The sequence below is a fragment of the Neolamprologus brichardi genome, chromosome 8 (genome assembly GCF_056152115.1).
Source record: "Neolamprologus brichardi isolate AB-2024 chromosome 8, ASM5615211v1, whole genome shotgun sequence".
Classification (NCBI taxonomy): domain Eukaryota; kingdom Metazoa; phylum Chordata; class Actinopteri; order Cichliformes; family Cichlidae; genus Neolamprologus; species Neolamprologus brichardi.
Genome location: NC_142111.1, coordinates 23,259,481 through 23,281,073, shown reverse-complemented (window position 1 = coordinate 23,281,073; position 21,593 = coordinate 23,259,481). Strand labels below are relative to the sequence as shown.

The 21,593-nt window shown below is 42.0% G+C and overlaps 1 protein-coding gene across 4 annotated transcripts in view; it reads right to left on the bottom strand.

Moving 5' to 3' along the window:
- Positions 1–17,252, bottom strand: part of LOC102792380 (rho GTPase-activating protein 44-like) — a 109,925-nt gene extending 92,673 nt beyond the window's left edge. For all 4 annotated transcript variants that reach the window (XM_006793196.2, XM_006793198.2, XM_006793199.2 and 1 more), the window contains exon 1: positions 16,971–17,252. In XM_006793196.2, coding sequence (XP_006793259.1) covers positions 16,971–17,023 — 53 coding nt within the window. In that variant the 5' untranslated portion in view covers positions 17,024–17,252. The remainder of the gene's footprint in view (positions 1–16,970) is intronic.
- Positions 17,253–21,593: the final 4,341 nt, after the last annotated feature.

The window sequence follows — 21,593 nt, the reverse complement described above, 5'->3', positions numbered from 1 at the left end:
TTAGGATCCTTGGGATAATTTTAACTAGTATGATGATGTGTGTTGGGAAATGTGTCTTTGGTGCACATCATCTGATGTTTGGGCAGCTATTCGTATGTTTTGAGTATCTTTTCCACAAATAATTATTTTATATATTCACCAGTTGGACCCAGGCCCTCATTTTAGGGTCGACAGTGTTTTAGTAGGTAAAGGTGAAAAGCTCGGACATGAATTGAGCCGTGGTTTGGGGAAGGCCTCAAAGGGGACTGGCGGCGGCTCCCGGGCCTGGCAGATCCCCACGTATTAAACAGAAGTTAAGAAGGGGAGGAAGGGTGGGGCACGTAAACGAGAATAAACAGGATGTAGAACTGGGGGAAAAAAATATAGATGAGAATATGAATTTGTATTTTAACTGATTTGTGAATGAACTAAAACTGAAGGAGGGTTTGAGACTGGTGTGAATCATTCTTAATGACCACAGTATCTTCTGATAGCGGCTTCTTTCTTCTTCTTCTTTTTTTTTTTTTTGTGTCCCATTTGGATCTTTAGCCATCAGAATTGTTGTCTTAAGGCCAAGAAAGATGCCAAGCAGATTTATTTTACCAAGTGGATCATCATGGCCTTGCCATATTGGTCCATTTGATTGACCTTTATTATAATTATGAATTTATTTTATTTTCGGTTGCTACAAACGGGACAGACATGACTGGGGGATAGGACAGGGAGAAAGAATGAAAGAAAGAGGGAGAGAAAGAAAACCAGAGGGGAGAAGAGACGGTGAGAAAGGGGGGAAGAAAGAAGGAAAAACAAACAAAACACCTGGATCACCTGTATGGAGAAAAAAAAACAGAAGAGAAAGCAAACAAAAAAAAGCAACATAATAAAAACAGCACCATCACAATAAACTAGCTAACAGTAGATAACAGTAGATACTAAATATTAAATGATATTGTGCAGCACGCAAGATAGACAGCGCACAATGTGCTTTGAGGCAGCAGCCAAGAAAGGTGTAGTCCGCGTCTGTGAACACCTGTGTGGATCAGCACGCTTGTATTCCAAAGGTTTCTCCATGTAACAATCTGCTAGGGAGTGTGGGGAGCCATAGCCCCGTCCCCCAGGGCATGAAGCAGGTATGGAGGAGATCCAGGCCCCAGATATCCAGAGGCCCCAGAGTACGAGGACCCGAGGAAGACCACCAAAAGGGGGGGAACCATGCCACCCTCCTGGGAAGAGCTGAGTAGAGCCCCAAACGAGAGGTCACCCAGCAGCTACGGAGCAGAGGACAGAGGGGGTTGCAGTGGCGTGCCCGCGGGCTTTTAGCAGGATAAACCGCCACGTCACAAAGATGAAATCGTCTCAAACTGGTTTCTTGATCATGACAATGAATTCACTTTTCTCAAACATCACCAGATGTGGTGGAACAGGAGGTGACATGGCGGTCAATAAATCTGCACCAACTGTGCGATGCTCTCGTGTGAATACGGATAAAAGTCTCAGAGGAATGTTTCCAGCAACGTGTTGAATCTGCGCCACAAAGAATTAAAGCAGGAGGGAAGGAAAAAGGGAGTTCAGCCTGGTACTGGCAAGGTGTCATGAAGTGCTTGGTAAGTATCGCTGAGCTGCTAATAAGGGGGAATTAGTGCATATGTTGAGACTATGTCTGTGTTTGTGTAATATTGCATGTTCTGAACTTATTATATCTCTCATTTGATGAATAAAAAACTAAAAATATAGATACACACTGGAAACTTGAGCTCAGAACAATAAAAACTTGTCTAAACTATAATAATGATGTTAATCATGCTGCAGTGTTTGAAGGCCTGTGAATAAAAACTCTAAAACCTTTTAATCTGTGACTGTGGCATATTTATAAAACGTTCCCACGGCCTAGAAAAGCGAATTTCATCATCATGATGTCATTTCCATGTAGATTAAATTGGCTCAGTGGGAACTCGTAGGTGGGGCCGGAGGGGAAAATGCTATTCTGCACTTACAGTGGGCTCCAAAGGGCTGAGGCGAACCTCGAAGCGACAAAACTTTTCAGGCACGTGCTCGAAGCAAAGTGCTTCTGTCCCGGTCGTTGACTTCGAGTGCAATTTTTGATCTAAATTGCAGAAATCGAGCACCGAGGGGAACCGCTGAAGATGCAACTGACTTCTTGTCCCATTCACCTCATGCTGAGTCACTGCATCACAGGTCGCGGCACAGAGAAAAAGACAACAACATATCTTCATGCTGCACTCTATCACAGTTCAGAAATGTTTACTTGTGGGCCCCCTCAGACCGTCCCTGATCCACATGAGCCCTCCTGTTTGCATCAGCGGGTGACAGGATGTTGACGTGATGTATTTTCTCCGGGACGCTGCTTGGCAGCTCGGCTACGCTCAGCTGCAGAGCTGTGAAAGAGACATCAGCGTGCCTCCACCTCCTGCAGCCACTTCAGCGGATTTCATCTCACAATTAGGTTCAATTACGACTGTGAAAATATTTGAGGAGCTCTGGGAGTACCCGCTCCGTGGTGACGTTGTTTCCTGTTGTGTTCAGGCTCCTCTTGGTGTGGATGCCCGTCTCTGGTTTCAGCCGAGAGCGTCTAATAGTCCGCAGAGGCTGCAGGCTGTTTATAAGAGCGGTGGAAACCGGTGTCAGCTGAGCTAATGTTTCCAGGATGAGTCAGCTGTGCCGGGTGCTCGTCATCACACAGGATAGGTGGAGTATGGTCGGAGCTGGGTGGATAACATCGGTGTCGACAGAGCCGAGGCACCCCAGCTGTTTAGGCAACATGGGTGTGTCACAGAACGCCGTTTGGGCGCTTGCACCCAGGAGTTGTGGGGAATTGGTTTCTGTGCTGCCAACTGAAATGATGTGAACCCATCCTGTTGTTTCTGATGCTTTTAGGACCCCTCGGTTCTTTTGAAAACACTTTTCCAACATGACGAGAAAGACAGCCCGCACAGAGCCCCGACATCAACCTCATCAAACCTCTTTGGACTGACTGGAACACCAACTGTGAGCTTTATCAGCCGACATCGGGGTTAGACCTCGCTAATGCCCCGGCGGCTGATAAGGGAGGAAAAATCCCTGCAGCATCTGGTGGAAAGACTGAAACCAGAAGAGCGGAGCAGCAGATTAACACCCGCGGTTTTTCAATAAGATATTGAACACAAATCTCTCTATGGGTTCAGGTGTGTATGCACAGATAGTCACAGAGCCTGAGATGACGGCTTAAGCTGTCGGCTTTTGTTCAACCAACAGCGCCACCCTGAATATATTCTATCCAGTCTGATAGAAAGCATGAGAAAATCATTTTTACTTTTGCTTTTTCCATGTTTACTGGACGAATTAGGGAAGTAAATATGAAATTAAATATCCACTGAGAACTACTGGACTATTCATCAAAGATCACCCTAACCTTTATAGCAGACTTTTGACTATCTGTCTTGGTGAAGTGGACACCTGTTTCTAAATTCTCACCATCTTCTGTATCCACAGAGCCAAAAGATGTTCAGGTTAGTCAAGCATCAGCATTATGGAGGGCCTCAGGGGTCCAGCCCACCCAATAAAGACACCTCAGCTACAAGTTACAGCAATTCATGCAATCTGGTAATGAAAAACACCCATATTACTGAATTCAGAGCAGCTAATGTTTCTCGCAACTGTTGTCAAAACAAACCGCTGCCATGGTGTGCTGTCATCCTAAGGTGTCAAGTACTGTCACTGTGCCAGAGTCTGACCAAAACACAGAAGGGCCCTTTGGTAGCGTTCACTGACCCACCAACCACGACTATTATTGGACACAAAGAGATACTGGAATATTTTTAAATGCTAAATACTCCACAATGCACCAGCGTTACGGTTTCCACACAAAGATGAATGTGGATGTCTTCATGCCTGTCCGTTAGTTATCACCACTGCAGTATTCTCCTTAACGATAAGTATCACCACTCAAAGTCTCCACATCCGCACTGGTACAGGAGAAGAAGAAGCCCGAGTTTTTTTTCCAAAGTTAAGTCTCATCTTTTCAAATATGTCAATCGCTGACATCCTGTTCGTGTCATAAAAGAAACCAACATGATTGTACTCTTGTCTTCAACTAGGGTGCGGCGCCAACAGCAAAATGTGCCAGTTAAAGAAACTGAGGGCTGCATAGCCCTTTCCCACACACACATTCATACAAGTCTAAATGTGTGCTCACATTCGGTATCATTAACTTTAATTTTAAAGCAGCACGGTGGTTAGCACTGTTGCCGCACAGCAAGAAGGTCCTGAGTTCAATTCCAACATCAGGCCGGGGTCTTTCTGTGTGGAGTTTGCATGTTCTCCCCGTGTTTGCGTGGGTTCCCTCCAGGTACTCCGGCTTCCTCCCACCGTCCAAAGACATGCAGCTTGTGGGGATAGGTTAATTGGTTAATTGGACAATCCAAATTATCACTAGGTGTGAATGTAAGTGTGAATGGTTGTCTGTCCCTGTGTGTTGGCCCTGCGACAGACTGGTGTCCTGTCCAGGGTGTACCCCGTCTCTCGCCCTATGACAGCTGGGATAGGCCCCCCGCGACCGGATGGATGGATAGATGTTTAATTTTAACATGCGAGGTCATTGTTGTAAAGCAGTGTCAACAGAAATCAGGATCCTCATTCAGTTTTGATGCCTGAACTTAAATTCAGTTTCATTTGTATTGCACGAAATCACAACAAAAGTCACCAAGAGCACTTTATTTTGAAAGGCAAAGACCCTACAACAATACAGAGAACAGCCCGACAATCGGACCTCCTCCTATGATCAAGCACTTGGCAACAGTGGGAAGGAAAAACTCCCTTTTAACCGGTAGAATCCTTTGAGGTTGAGGGATTAATAATGACTAATAATTAAAAGAAATGTATGAACATTTAGAGGGTGAAAAGAAACACAGCAAAGAGACAAGACACGTCATCACTGCCTCACCCTGCGTGTCCTTACGCCCTCGCCGCACTCTACTGCTGAAGGACAGCTTGTGCATTTCTGTGAGGCTGCGACAGATGTGACACAACAGCAGTATCCGACGTTCTGGGAATGAGAACGGGCCTGCTATGAATAAAGAAAACACCACAGCAGCAGTGTCATCTGCAGTCTTCACCTATCTGTCACCTCTCAGATATCTAATAAATATCCAAATGAAAACAGCAACTGTTCTCAGTCAAACCTCCCTGAAGGTAAAAAAGATGTAAAACCTCCTCCCTGCTAAGCTATTCGAATAACTAAGCTGGCATCTAAGCAGCATGCTGATTGTTTTTCTTATTTACAAAGTTTGGAAATCAATTTTCTAAATGCCAGCTTGTGTTCAGCAGCAGAAGGAGCAGAGCTGAGGAGGTTGGGCATCTGTTTGTCGGCTCCTCGGTGGCTCAGCAACAACCCAGAGCAGCGTCTCCATCAACACACTCCAGTGATTTCAATAACGCTCCACTGGCAATGACATCTCCCCAAGTAACTCCGTCAAATTCACCCAAGTACCTGGCGTCTCAGAGGAGCATTGACAGACAGGACCAGAGAACGTGTCTGTGGTTCTTCTTTTTAAAACTCATATTTGAACCTAAAAAATCTTCACTTTTTTCAGAATCGCAAGTAATTAAAACTCATACACGATCCAGTTCTGTGAGCTGGAGGAGAATATCTAATCAGCCGTCGTGTCAGACGAGGCTATTTTTGTCAACAGTCCCACCATATCATCTTCTCTCTCTCTCTATGCTAATTACCTTCAGGGCAGAACTGTCAAAGCAACATTTCAGAAGGTGCTGCGCTTTCACAAAGTAAAGTTTAGGCTAGAGGACTGAGGGGCTGCAAAGGATGTCAAACTAACAAGATGGTGAAGACAGAAAGAGACGGGGCACGCATGGAAATGAGCGTGAGAGGCAAGCAGAGGAAAAATACAGTCAAGGTAAGGAAAACCAGGAGGGCTGGGAATGCTTCTGTATCCTGACATTAACCACCTCTTTATTAATAAAGGTTTAGTTGTGTTGAAGACAAAGCAAATTTTTCTAAAAATTAAAAAAATAAAATAATCCTGAAATAATAATGTTTCAGTTTGAAGCATTTTTGCATTTCATGTAGAGAAATAAAGCATACTACTCAGAATACTGTCTATAAATGACAGATGTAGCTTCCAGGTTTGAATGTGAATGCAGTTACTCAGCCCCCCCCCCCAATAATTTGAAGGGCTCGATTGGTAGTTTCAGGTCACTTTGAACATGCACAACACGTTCTCACTCCCAAAGCGTCACATTTTACGCTAGGTGACAAATCGTCAACATATTACGTTTTCAGCTACCCACCACGTTCCTAAATGACGACCTCGGAAAAATGAGGAAATATGAGAACCGTATGGACTCAATCTACACAAGTTCGCTCTTTTTCTCCAAATCGCTTAGAAACACGCTATTTAACATCATTAAAGTCCTGGTTAAGGTCAGGAAAAAGGTTATGGTTAGGGCTAGGGATAAGGTTAGGTTTAGGGCTGGAATACAGGGCTGGAACGTCTATTACCGCGGGAGCGTCATTGCACTGGATTTCAGCCATAACCTGCCGCGTACCATAAGAACGCCGAAGGTCTCCTTTCGCGTTCCTCAGGAACGCCGCGGGACGTGACAAAACGTCGGCATGTTACGCCTCGGGAGTGAGAACATGCATGGCTTTTGTAAATTTAGTTTATACGCTGTTCGTACGCTCTTTAGCCAATGAGGATGCAGTCCTCGGTTTCACAGTCAGAACCACCACCTTGCTCGTAACTTAGTAACAGCGAGGACTTTGGTACATAGTCCATCCTTTATATACAGTCTGTCTCAAATAGTTTCACCAAGAATGGAGGTGGAGTCGTCGTGTTAGCCCAGTTAAACAGAACAGATAAAAGAACCATGAGAAAACCGCTAGCCTGGCTCACCTGAGTTTAAAAGATACAGACTCCGGCACTATCACAGTGAGTTACGACCTTGCTGACCTAGATAGGCAGCAATAGCGTACCCTATAGCATACCCTCTTATCTGAAAAAGGTCGCGTTTAGTTTCACAAAACTCAGATGGCCCAATGATGCCAAACTCTTTAAATTAGCAATTTCAAGGTGGCTACATCCATCTTTTATATAGAGCTGGTATATGGTAGCATCACAGTAAGATAACAGAACCACCCAAACACGCTCCCTGAGCCCCTGAGTTTAAGAAATATATATTAGATAACCAATTTTCCTTAACTAGGTTTTCATCCAAATGTAGATCAATTTTTAACTGAATTTTCAGAAAGCTGGAAACAATAAATGTACATTAGGTTAAAGGTGCTGACAAACCCAGCTGTAAGAGTCTCACCTGACTCCCAAAACAAAAGAAAAATCTGTGCATTTCCCAAACTGCTCCTTTAACTGTGTTCTGTTCCCTCTGCAGTGTCACAGCTGCTACTGTGTCTCATAAATTCGTAAGCACTGTGAAGGTAGCAGAACGGGTCAGTTTCCGACTGTTTGTAGGAACCCCTCATTAATAGACTTTCATCATGATCAATGAGGAAGACTTGGACAGGTACATGAGCCCACACACACAGATTTTTACATATATGCACACACACACACACACACACACAAATGAGCCCACACATAAGTGTGCACTGGTACATAAATGCCTCTAATGATGCTCATAACAAACCTCTCCGAGTGCCAACACCTCAGAGGAGCCTGGAGAGATGCAGCACTTCACGCTGTAAACATAATGCCATCTATGTCCGTTCCTCTTTACGCCTTCAGCTCGTAGCTACCATCAGCGCTAACCTTAATTATTTCATTTTGCTTTCAGGTCAGCATATTTCCACTGTACACACTCTGCAAAACAGCCTGAAAACTTAATTCTGTTCAAATTAAGGCCGATCAATTATCAAATCCAGAGGATGATACAGCTCCGTGTTTGACAAATGGGCTCATTAACTTTCAACTGGATGATCTGGCACGCGAATGGGATGGGAGGGAGGCATTAGCATAATTTATGTTCAGCTCTATGGAGCCATTTGTACAAACCCAACATACACATGCGAGATAGGAACGCTCTATTTGCACAAACAACAAAACACAAACTGTAAAACACGTTTTAGAAAGTGGCCAATAAAACACGGAAGTGTGCACAGCTGGATTTAGCAGCCACGAGGAATCCTGCAGCCGCTTACAGACACATGGAAGTCCAAATAGACAAATAATCAATTGTTGGGGCTTCACTGAGCTCCTCGCAAGTTTCCCAGAGATTGCAAAATAGATCTGACAAGATTCTGTATATTAAGAAACGCAGGGTGACAGCAAAAAACAACAAAAACAAGAAGCAAGCCTTTCATTGGCTGATGGCAAAAACATGAACAGAGCACAAAAAAAATTGCAAAACAACTCACAGAGCAAAGGTTTCAATTAAGAAAACTGCCTTAATGCAGCTGTTTTGCTGATTTCGGTGCTAGATAAATACAATTTTTAACTGAATAGCAAAATTCTGGAGAACAGACCAACTGTTTGAGGAGAAATGAGACAAAGATGATGGCGGGATGAAGAAATGATACAAAAGCAACAAAAGATAAATATTGAAAATGAAAAAGGACAGCAACGTAAAGATTTTTCCCATGCTGAAAATGTCATGTGCAAAAAAACCCAAACAACCAAGACACTGAGTGAGCCGAAAAATGCAGAAAAACGAATATTTTCTAAGAAAAATCGAGACATTGTCACAGGATTATCTTCTGATCTTCATTTTCTAGAAGCTAAAAATAGCTGCATTCATTCCCACCTCATTTATACACATTTATTTCATAAATGCATTTGTTGTGTGTTGCACTGAATCACTATGCAACTATGAAACAGCCTCGTGTGTGTTAACACCACAGGGTGACAGCAGTATTTGCTGAAGCACACTTCATTACAGTCACAGCGAGCTGTCTTTAACAGACTCTGCTCATGTGCTGATCATAATTATTGATAGCTTGGTATAATAAACTGCCTCGTTTGCAGTTGCAATGTTGTCTGCGTCACTGTTTAGCTTTCTCAAGGTGTGACAACAACAAAAGTGGCCAGTAGGTGTCCCTGTGGAGAAAACACCCAGGTCACATGACCATGGCTAACTGAAGTTTAGCAAGTGAAACAATCATGTTAAAACCAGATCAGTTTTGTTTATATAATGCCGAAACAGAACAACATTAAGGTTTGTTTTGCTTGTGCAATACTTGTCTGTGTAAAAGCATTATCAAAGTATGATGACAGCAAGAGTGGCCAGTAGGTGTCACTGTGGAGACGTCAGATTGTTTTAAAACCTCGATAAAATTAATTTTAGATTTTCACAAAGATGCTGAGGCACTAACAAGTGATGTAACAGCATGAGGCGGGAACAGGGTGTGTTTCTATTTTATATTCTGTTCTATTTTATTGTAACTTCCCCTCATTCAGTTTATAATGGTTTGATCCACTCGTATATCGATTGCTCTGATTTGGTTTGGTCAGTTTTGAAGTATGGAAGCTTGTTTCTCCCACTTGGGAAGAATGTTTTTTACCATCAACAGGTGGAAATTTCAGGTTAGAGATCTCAAAAAGTTGACCTGGCGATGATTTCAATTATGGTTCAAGCTTTACAGTGTTAAATAGAAATTTTGAGATAATAGCCCAAAAATTTTGACTTATGGAAGGCAGAAGATTTTTTTTGGTTTCGGCTTTTTAAGTAGTATTTTTTGATTTGCAGGCTTATTTGTTTCTTAGAAATATCCCGTTTTTGAATTGCTCTGTACCTGCAGTAACATTACACCTGAACCTGTGTTACAACCTCATAAATATTTTGATTATGGCTTTGTCTGCAATGGTTAATATAAAAGATCTACTTTCACACTGATGACAGTGCAGAGATCTAAAACAGGACAGCACATAGATGAAGGGAGAAGAAAATGACTCGCTTCTTTGATGAATCTCAGCGCCAGGCTGTTCAGCTTCTTGCTCCGACAGATCAAACTGTGTCACGGGCAGCAGCAGAGGTCTGCGAGCCCGTCAGCATCACCACGGGGCGGCACATCGCGCCATCCTCCCTCCTGCCGTCGAATCAAACCTAACAAGCGTGGCCGGGTACTTTCTCAGGTTTCATCAAAGGGAGAACAACAAAGCACAGACATCAACAGCGTGCATGCAGTCCACAGAGAACAACAAGAATCACTGGTCACACAGGTTCACCCATCAATCACAAACTCACTATTGTGTCCTGCAGCTCATGACAGGGAAAATAACAATGCATGAAATGAATAACCAAAATAATAAAGGCATTAAGGGCATGCCTGTTTTTTATTTTGGGTTTTTGTTTTTTTTCGTGCTGTGAAAGAAACATATAATTTACCTGGGCTGACAGGAGGTGATGGTTCAGGGACAAAAAAATAAATAAAATGGAACAAATACAAACAGCAGTTTCTGAGTTTGGTGACCTGAAGCCTGAACATTACACAGTGACCAAAGGAAACAATTTCCCTGCCTGTCGATGAAGATTACAAATCCATTTTTCCACAAGTCTTTAATAGATTTTTTGCGGTTTTTAGTCTTATCTCGCCGTGACATTCTTCAGCCTCCTCTGCGACGCCTCAACTGAATATATTTCTTTTTCTGAATACTAGAGGGACAAATGTTTTTACAGAGTGACCCCACAAGGCAAATAACCAGTCGGATTCATTTATCACCGACACAAAAATGTGAATGACTAGATGAGTTAAAAATACTCTGCAGAAGAAGTGACGGCGCCAAAAGAGGATTAAGCCCATCGCCTTCCTGCCATAACCTCGCTGTGCTCACAGAGAGTCACACATTTTCATTCAGGCACACAGTTTACGCAGCATTACGCAGGATTAATGGTGCAGACTGACTGTTTTAGAGATGATTTTAACTGTGTCTGAACCTCTCTTGACCTATATCCTTAACTGGAGCAATGCAGCAATGTCATCCTGGAGGGAGATGCTTCATTAGTTCGAAGATGCCTGTGTGCCTGTTTCCTGTGGTTTTTTTGGAAGCTGCAAATGCCACTCTAATGCTGAAGACGAGCAGAAAGGAAAAAGATAAACTACATATTCCATACATAAGCTTAAATTGCACTACAAAGCAGATACATACTTAAATAAAATGCAAAGATATATGAATAATTCATACGAAACACATTAGCCAAGCTTGTGAGAGGCTCAATGTATTGTGAAGTAAGCCTATAGACACAAAATTGGCAAATAAACATGTTAGAAGTGAATTAATACTAATAAATAATACATGGTATGAGCTTAATCTTTCCCGTGGTTACTTATGTTGCACCTTACTGAATTGTAAAGGATGAAAAATTAAATTCAAATGCTTTACGGGTAAAATATGCATTCATATCCAGACTGAGTACAAACACAAATGAGTGTGCTATGTGTAAACAAAGTCCAGGATCAGATTTCCAATAAAATGTTAATATAGAGAGACAACAAGGCACTTTCACTTCTGGATTATAGGATTATAGACTCTGCATAAAAGATGGAAGCAGAGAAGTCATTGTGGCAGGGGCTTAAACCTGCATTTCTTTTGATGGCCAGCAGGGGGAGAAAAGAGCTCTCCACTCCCTAATGCCTGAGTAAACCCAAAGCAGACACATTGGAGTTTAATCTGGGTTACTGATGGCTTTCTCAGGCAAAAGTTAAGGTCAAATTTGGCCCAAAGAAACCACAAACATGCGTCAGATTTGGGCCAAACAATTATTTTGTGGGAAAACCTTCCAGTTGAGTTCAAGTCCCACTGCGTACAAAATGTTTGCTTAATAAATGATGGTCACTACTGCAGCTAAACGAAGATTAAAGCAGAGAATGCAAGCCTGCCGTGTAACTAACAGTACCCCCAGTTTCACAGTGACATCCAGCCCTGCTCATGACACCAAGAAAAGCTTGTAGCCTCAAAGTAGCAGTTTTCACTTACTCAGAAGCAGACATCTTTTCTAACTGAAGGATGCTTATCTGTCATTTGTTGTGTCTGCACTGCAGTAGCTGCAGCCTGTTGTAGTTCTCACAAATCTGTATTCGGGGTGTTAAGCAGCTCCTGCTATTGAGTAGCTCATAATAGCGTCTTGGAGTGACACGGGTAAACTGTGATGTTCAAACACACTTGACGCAGCACAAGCAAAAAGCCACCTTCAAAAAATATTAGTGTAAGATTAAGCAAGAGCTCTTTACGTTATGTTATTGAGCCTCTATGCAGCAGAGTAAATACACAACACAATGCACAAATCTTTGCTAGCTATTCTCCTCAACTTGCTAAACATTCACAACAAAGAGAGAATTATAGCGCTGACTGCATCTCTCCACCAAGGATGAAAAGTCCCTCCATGCATCCACAAAGACATCTGAATCCAAATCAGTCTGTGATGTTTTCATGTCAAGAAAATGTCTCCCAATTTCTACATCATTTCAGTGTAATATTTGTCAAAATGGGATTAGAAATGTCCAGATTTTTAGCATTTAAACAGGAAAGCTAAACAAAAAACAAGCAGGAGCGACATGATAAATGACCTCAGTGCAGATTCCGACCCCGGTCGCTGCATTAACCTTACGGGATATGTGACAGTTGATCTACTCAGTAAACTAAACTGGCACCACAACACCAGACCAGAACTGACCAGCGTAATCTTCATCAACAGACAAAAAACAAACAGATAAATACAACCAATGAAATGACTTACCAACCACTCGCTGGCTATGATTGCGCTTCAGATTTCTTATGCAGCATTCCATTTGAAGTCGGGGATTGGAATTTCCAAAGTTGGAGCTGCCCAACCAACCCCGATTTAACAATCCCAGGTGGCGGCAGATGAAACTGAGAAACTAAATAAGCCGTATGCAGTGCACTGACCAGGCTCTATCCATGAACGTGCTGCAGAAAAACAAGCACTGCTCTGTATTTCTGGCGATGCATTGATGGCTCTACCTTACTAATTAGCAAAAAAAAAAAAAAATGCAACTTTACTACTGGAGTGCACTGAACTTGGGAGTGACATCACTCCCAGCTCCATTGAAACGCAGTATTATTGGCAATGCCAATGCAAACAGAAAACAAAGCTTTGAATTATTTATTACCTCTACAGTTGTACTCACCCCCAGGTGGTCCCCAGAACTTGTAAAACCAGCGTAACTGCTGTTGTATATTGATTATTGAATACTGAATTGTTTCAAATGGAGTTAAACTGAATATTAAAGGATCTGGAAAACAGCATTGGTCATACTTTCCCTTCCTAACTGTCTTTTTACTTTCTCTTAGGTAGTTTCGGAAGCTCATATCTGGTTATGAATGCTAACAAGATGTTATTTAGACCCTCAAGCAGCATGTGCTTGAAAAAAGATGGCCTCAAATCTGCAATTTCACAGCTGAAGAATGTGAAAAATGACTTGTCAACATTAGTGCACGTTTAGGGGATTTTAGAAGCACTAATTGTGAAATGATAATTATGAAGCGGCCAAATTGTCCGTGTAGTTTATGGTCACTGAGGTCAGCAGCAGCTGATGTCTGCAGCCGTCAACACAAACCGGGTGATGCAGGCTGCCAAGGTCAAGGAGAAGATCTCAGCAATTACCTGTGTGGCCAGCCGTCGGGCAGCGTGTTGAGTCTCTACCCTCTAAATATGACTAATTGCCCCTGCTGTTCTGCTTCTTATGATACAGGTTAGAACTCATTACCAGGATGTTCCGCCTCACTGGGCTCTAGAGAAGAAGAAGAAGGGGAAATAAACAAGCATCTAACCTACCACACAGGCCTTTTTGTGTCTGTATACTTACCAATAATTGTTTGGTTTTATTTGGTGAAGTGCATTAAAGCTTTTGTCCCCTCAGGCCCAAGTAGGGCATAATTCCCGTAATTTTTTCGTAATGGGAAAATATCCTTCGGGGATTTCTGATACCTCTACCAAGCTCACTTTGCTTGGCATTAGCTGCAGTAATACCTTTTTCATTGATTTGTATCAGCGCCTCTGCCTGCACTCTGCGTGTAGTCGAGTAAGATGCTGCATAAAAAAGTTTTAGCCTCTAAAAGTAAATTGAGGATGCTCATAACAATTTGCCTTAAACCGGCTGCAGCTTAGTGCAGTTTTTCAAGGCACGTAGCACTTGGTCCCAGCATCTAGGGGAACTTTTTGCAAGTTTATAGGGATTTAAGTTTTGGGGCAGGTTTCAGATCTCTGGTGTCTTCTGTCACTTTAGGGAACCTCAGACTCACTGCATGATGCTAAGCTGAGGATTCTGGTTTTAGACAACTTTCAGGCTCTACTGGTTTTGGACTGGATAAGGAGCTGGGTTGAAGACTGATTTTGAACTTGCTTTAAATTTGTTTTTGAGGTTAATCTCGGTCATCATTGGTGGCTGGTTTGGACCTGTTTTGGCTTTGGTTTTTGGTTAATTTTGGACTTGATTTTAGACGGTCTCTTCACGTAACCCTGTAATATTCAGATCTGATTTCTGTGGGGAAAAACTCATCTGCTGGGGGACTGTATATTTTGGTAATCTGCACTGCTAAAGAAGAAATTTAGGATGATGAGACAAATGTATTACTATATAATCTGAAGTACTGTACAGTAAAAGTTTTGCATACAATGAAACCTTGTCTGCGTGCCAGCACTGTCAGTTAGTGCTGTCAGCCAAGCAAAACAAACAGGTTTTACAGTACTTACATCACCTCAGCAGTGCATACCATAATGCTTTATAATAAACCTGGTGGAGCTGCAGTTAACGACAGGCTACAAATCACCCCATGTCCTTATTAGACAGGTCCTGTTTGCATATACGACAGTGTTTCTGTTGTAAGGTTATGTAATAATTTTAATGGGTTAAACAACACGTCAGAGCACAAGACAAACTGCCAAGGGTGCAGTATTGACATATGACAATTATTTTTAGTTCAGCTATGGGTGTGGTGGGAAAACAGAAGCAGAGACAAAGTCTTCACAACACCTATTTAGAGAAAAGCTTTAGCTACACCTATCTTAACTGGAATTTAAATATGATTCCTTCTTCTCTAGGCTTGGCCCGAAGGCTTAAAGAGGCTACGACACCCGTGTCCTCCTACATGGATCAAATAGCACTTTACACTTGATTGAGGAAGCATATTGAGCATGTTTTCAAACAATGAAAGCTAAAATGAGCTATATACTTTCAGCAAGACTCAATCTTGACTGAGAGATTAACAAACTCCAGAGTTATCTGCAGCATCAGGCCTGGCAGGAAGAAAACAGATGCACTGATAACAAATACATCACATAAACTAAACACATTAATCCTAGGTATTTTCACATTTGCATACTATCTGATGCAAATTTGTGCAGTCGGGATTTACTAAGGATTAATCACTTCTGCATTCTTCCACTGTGTTTGAATGGTGAGGCACTTCCAGGATTAAAAAACAGCTCTTCCTGAAGCTTGACACTCAACACTGAAAAGTAATTTAGACAATAGGGACCTACCCTGGGATTTCACCATGAATTGGATATATAGGTGAAAAGGGTGGAGTTACATGTTATAAGCTTTTGCACAAAAAGGCCAACCTGCCCCACCTCAACAAGGACAAAAAATAGAAATGGAGCAAACACTTGAACTCTGAAAGACTCAAATGTTGTTTGAGATATTAATCAAAGACGAAACAGCAAGAAATTTTCCCAATTTCTAATGATTTCTCCCGTTCTTAACTGAAATATGCAATTTAAAAGCAATAATTAGCCAAAAAAATTCCAATAAGGTTCTATAATCATGTATTAACTTAGTTACTGAGTTGTATTAGTATTGGAGTTCCTCAGGGCTCAATATTCGGTCCTCTTTTTTATTTTTATTAGCATCGATATGTTTCATTAGACCAAACTATGTAAAACAGTTAAATCAACTATGGTTAGGGTGACAGTGACTACAATCCCTCGGGTTCTGTTTCCAATCGTTATGGTAAGCTAAATGACCTGTTTTTGTTTTATCAGCTGTTTTGGAACCATTATATTGTATTCGGGAACTTTTCAAGATGCCAAATCTTTCTTAACTCGTGCAAACACAGATGATGAACTCTATTTCAGGATACTGCAAGACAAAACAACATAATGCAAGACTGAAGAAAATGTAAGGTGAATTCTTGCCTTGTCTGACCAATAAAGACCAATCCAGGCACCAGAGATAAACATCTGATCAAATCATCTGTTGGTTCAGCTATCGCACCACTGGGGCAAATGGGCTGTGTGGGTAGGTAGAGCAACTTGGTGAGATTTTGTGAGGCAGCACTGGTTGCCATTGTGATAATATTGTGTAGTCCGAATGACTCACTGGGAATTCCCATCTCGAATTCTTCCTACACAGCTGCAGTTTTAAAAATATAACTGTAAAATGTTGGGATAAAATACTCAAACGATTAACATCACTGCAAACCCCACCCCAAAACTTCCTGCACTTTTATATAATATTACTACGCCCTAAGCAGGGACTTGGACCCGGTTACAGCAGGGTTTTAAGATAGGTCTTTGAATGCCTCGTCAAACATTTAAAAAAACATATTTCACCAGTTAACATCCCACAGATCACCCGCTATGCCACACTAATTTGATTAAAAGGCGCCTTGAGCATCTTCATAGAGGCTGTGTGTTGACTCCCCTCCAGCAGCAGGATGCCTTGAAGCTGCCCTCTGCTTTGATTTCATTGGTCAGTGGGCAGTAGCCCAGCTTCTTGGGTACCATGTCAGTTCCCTGCTCGTCTGCGTGCGGGTACGCTCCTTCCTGCTGAGCTCAATCAATCACACCCCGTTCAAGCTGCAACTGTGACCTACACTGACACTGACAGTTAATGCTTTGTGCAAATCAAACCAGCTGAGCAGCAAAAGCCCGACGCGTGAATGACTGAATACTGTACACATACACACAACCGACGAATTCCTGCTTTGGCCGCTTGACCCAGAGCCAATTAAAGCGGGACGCATGCAGCTCGGTGTGGCCAATCTAACGCGCCGTTTCACGCTTACCTGCCCACTGTTTGGTTGGCGAGCTGTCTCATTCGGTTGAACTGCTTCTTCATCTTGTGTTTTTCTGCGTTACCACCGAGCGGTAGAGCCACTCCACATATCTCATTGATGGGATAAAGTCAGATGTCCGCGCTGGTCTACAGCAGGCGAGGAGGCTTTAAACATCCACGGCGTGCATCGCGGTGGGAAACACACGGGAGACAGTCGGCGCGTTAATTCCTCCTCATTTTGCTGATGAGGACTGCGCGTCTCTGTATCCGCTCCGCTCCGCTGCTCCGGAGATGCTGGACCAATTTCTCTCTCTCCCTCTCTCTCGGCCGTGACAGCTCGACGTTTCCAACCAGTGCATCCTGGGAAATGTAGTTTACCTACATTCCTCCTACTGGAGAGCGCCATAGTCGTGCTAAACCATCACATTTATAATCCTGATTCAGGAAATGTCCTTGCACTGTGAAAGGGGGACAACAGGGACTTAATTTTTCCCTATAACTAAAATTCCTCATATTAAATGAAAATGTTCTACATAAAACTTCTCCTCCTTGATTGAAACAATGTTTTCCCTTCATGTCATATATACACTCACCTGATACACGCGCTCCTTTTTACAAATATCCAATCAGCCAATCACATGGCAGCAAACTCAGTGCCTTGTTGAGAAGACTTGCTGAAGTTCAAACCGAGATGTTGGTGCCAGGTCCGAGTATTCCAGAACTGGTGTTCTACTGGGATTTTCCCACGCAACCATCTCTAGGGTTTACAGAGAACATTGAAAAGAAGGAAAATATCAGGCGAGCTAATACAACAACATGACCATCATAACCACTCATTACAATCGAAGCATGCAGAAGAGCATCTCTGAACGCACAACACGTTGAACCTTGAAGCAGATGGGCGACACCAGGTGCCACTCCTGCCAGCTAAAACCCAGAACATTTCAATTTCGTTTGAACTGTGAGTACTTTTTCATTTTTTCAGCAGTGGTGGTTTGAGGGGAACATGTGTATAAGTAATCCTCATGAGGAAAAACTTCAGGCTTCAGTCTTTAGATGCTAATTTTTTTCTAGCTTACGCTTTGTATCATGTTAGAGAGAGCAGTTATCACTAACATGACGATCCCAGGGATCCAGCACCAGCTCTGAACCCAGAAGCCCCACCCACCTGCTATTGAAACCTTCTGTTTGTGATGGACAGCCAACCAACGCAAAGAGTGCATGTACGGAACGCCAGGACTGCCATAATGAATTAATTAAATACACCATTAAATAATTATTTAAATGTGGCAATAATTAATTAAATGTGTCATTAATTAATTAAATGTGTCAATAATTAATCAATTACATGTGTCGTAAATATTTATGTAATTAATTATTTCAAATTTTAATTAATTATTGCCACATTTAATTAATTATTTAATGGTGTATTTAATTAATTCATTATGGCAGTCCTGGCGTTCCATATGCATGGTGCAGGGCGAATGTGTCAAAACAGTAAAATAGCAGCGTCAAAATGTGCCATTAAAATATTCTTTAAAAAAATTACAAACTTAATTAATTTTTTTAAATAATTGGGAGCAAAGGTAGCAACAATCTTATGTTGAAAGAAACAGTTAAAAACAGAATTTATGTGCTCATCAAAACTAAAGGTGCTCTCCGAGATCCCTTAGGTTCTTGCAAAGTTTGTTGTGTAGATAATTTCAAGGCTGTACGATGGAGGTCAGGGGTTATAAACAATATTTAATAGAAGATTGGATAAATATTTACCTGTGTGGTTCTGATTTGGTTCTGATGGGAGGCTTAGGGAAAGGCATGACCTCAGAGATATGTGTGAGTGAAAGAAAGACAATAAGAGAGATAAAACTGTATCAGTTGTAGCAGCTCTGGGGAGCTCATTAATGGTGTTGTTTCAGCATTTGATGTGTTCAAATCAAGATAAGAGTCTTAAATAAGGACGTTGTTGAGAGTCCTGTAAGCATACATTTTCCCACTCTTTATGTGGAAATGATCTCATCTCTGCCTTTGCTGTGTGTCTGTGAACAATAATACAGCAAATATTTTTATTTCTACAGTCACATTTTCTGTGCAAGTATCAGGAATGGACATCTTTACTAAAAATTCAATTGACTAAGTGTTTTTCAAGCCTGACACACACTGATATGGGATGACAAAAATATGGCTAGGGGGACTTTACAGAGTGCAATGAGTTCCAGAGGACTGATGAATAAGTAATCCCAGAGCCAGATCCCAGGCTTCAGACTGCTCTAAGCACTAGACATCTTTTTCTACTTTTGTGGTTCTCAAATAATTTCTTGAAAATAAAAGTCCTATTCATTCAGCTTAGCTTCATCTCATGGACCCGTGTCCATGTTCCACCTGTAAGTTTCTCCACACACCAAAATTAGAGATCCACTGGCTTAAAGGAAGGAGGCAAAAGGCTTATTTTAAGATACATCGTGCTCTAAAATAAGATCTGTTAATCATGCAGAGTTACTTTAGCACAGCAGTCAGAAATGAGCATAATAGGACACCCTTAAAGACATACAATGCTAAATTGGATTCATTCTAAGGTGTAATATCTCAGCCACTTATTTCTTTTCTGAACTGAATCTAATTTTTGCATCTAAAGCTGCAGTATATTGATTTCTTTTATATTTAAGGTAATAAGGATCTAGACAGCGGAGCTTTGCAGAGTGCAACTTTAGCCCTTTTACCAGGAAGGACTGAGTTGCAAGACATCGAGACTGAAACATGCTGACAGATGATGCCCAAACAACCATGACAAGCATCTATAGGTTTCTTAGATTTGCCAAAGATACATATATTTCTAATGATTATTGATCATTGTGGCTACTGTTCTCGCCATTTTTAAGAAAGATAGACCTATCATTATATTTTTTTAAATTAATGAACGGTTCCTTGGGCAGCAGCTGATGTATGTCTGACTTAGATTTAAACGCTGACACTACTTTTCCAAAGTTGTTAATGTCGTCAATACACTATCCAGCACAAGCTTGACAACAACGTTGTGGACTGAAGGAACATCTGGAGTAGAAGGAAGGTAAAGTACAAAGTGGTCCCAGTGGTAATCGGAGCATTAGGAGTTGTAACCCCAAAACTGGGAGGGCAGCTCCAGCAGATTTCAGGCACCATATCAGAGGTATTCAGAAGAGTGCAGTCTTACATATACCTCAGATGCTGTGCAGAACCTTCAAACTCCCAGAGGGTCCTACAGTACCTTAGCCCAGTTCTTCTCAACCAACAATGGTGGTGTCTCCTAACAGTACATATGCAGCACAGATGTTCTGTCCCAGTCACTCGTTTGTGCCTGTCTGTGTACGCCAGAGGTGGGCAACTTCAGGCCTCAAGGGTCAATGTCCTGAAGGTTATAGATCTCACCCTGCATCAACACACCTGAATCAAATGATTAGTTCATTACCAGGCCTCTGGAGAACTCCAAGACATGTTGAGGAGGTAATTTAGCCATTTAAATCAGCTGTGTTGGATCAAGGACACATCTAAAACCTGGAGTTGCCCACCCCTGGTGTACGCAGTCCAATAGTCTAGAGGGCACCTTTGGACCTCCTGCAACTTTGGTCCTGTCAGCCACCTTTGGTCTCTTCCATCATTATGTCCCTACTGCTCACCATTGTTCCCAGTGTGCTGTAACCTCCGGATCTCCAGCTTCAACAATAACCATCTTCTGCTGATGTTATTGCACTAAGCTGCCAGGTCCTTGTAGCTCATTGTGGATGTTGGTTTTCTACTGATCCCACATGTGCTGCACATAACCTTTTTTTGTGTGTCAGCTGGCATAGTAGCATTCAACCAATTCCATATTTTCAGTCCTTCTCCGTGTTTGCATTGTTCCAATAGGCAATGATATTTAAAGGTGGGCTTGAGGCGCTGGACTAAAGCTTTCCTGTACGAGTAACATTTGTGTTTAGGTTAGGAGATTGTGCCACCCTGTGGACAACCAGCAGTCATGCAGCTCAAAGAACCAGCTGCTGCAGGTTATTTTACTCATTCAGCTTAACAACCATATCTTAACAATGCATCTGCATGATAACAGTTGGCTTATTGATATAGCAATGTTTACTTTTATGAGTTGTTTTAAGATTTTATGATAAATCAATGTGAAAGCAGTGCTCTACAATTTGACTTAACATAAACAAGTTTCATTGTTGAGGCGGAGGTCAAGTTAAGGCAATCATTTAAAAATCCAGCAGAATTTCTTCCTGATTATTTTTTTGATTACTGAGATTTCATTACTCTGTTCATCAAATCATGAGTCAGTCAGTCACTTTCTGCTTCAAGGTTCCTACAGATGCCACTCTCATCCTGATCAGTGCACAGCTATGAGCCTGTCCTTCTCCCACAGGGATCTTTGTTCTTGAAGGTTTCTTTGGTGTTGGGTGTTGTAGAATTTTGTAATTAAAGTCTGCAACATGGAAAGAGCTGTGATCAAGCTATTTATTACAGGAGAGCCAACACACATCAAACTTCACAGTTCACAGTCATGCCAGCTCTGCCCCTGGGATGTCTCAGCTCTTCTTTTATACCCCCCGCACACAACTCTGTTTGTCTTTTAGTTACAACAGCTTTCTGTCCCACGGGCTGTGGCTGGACA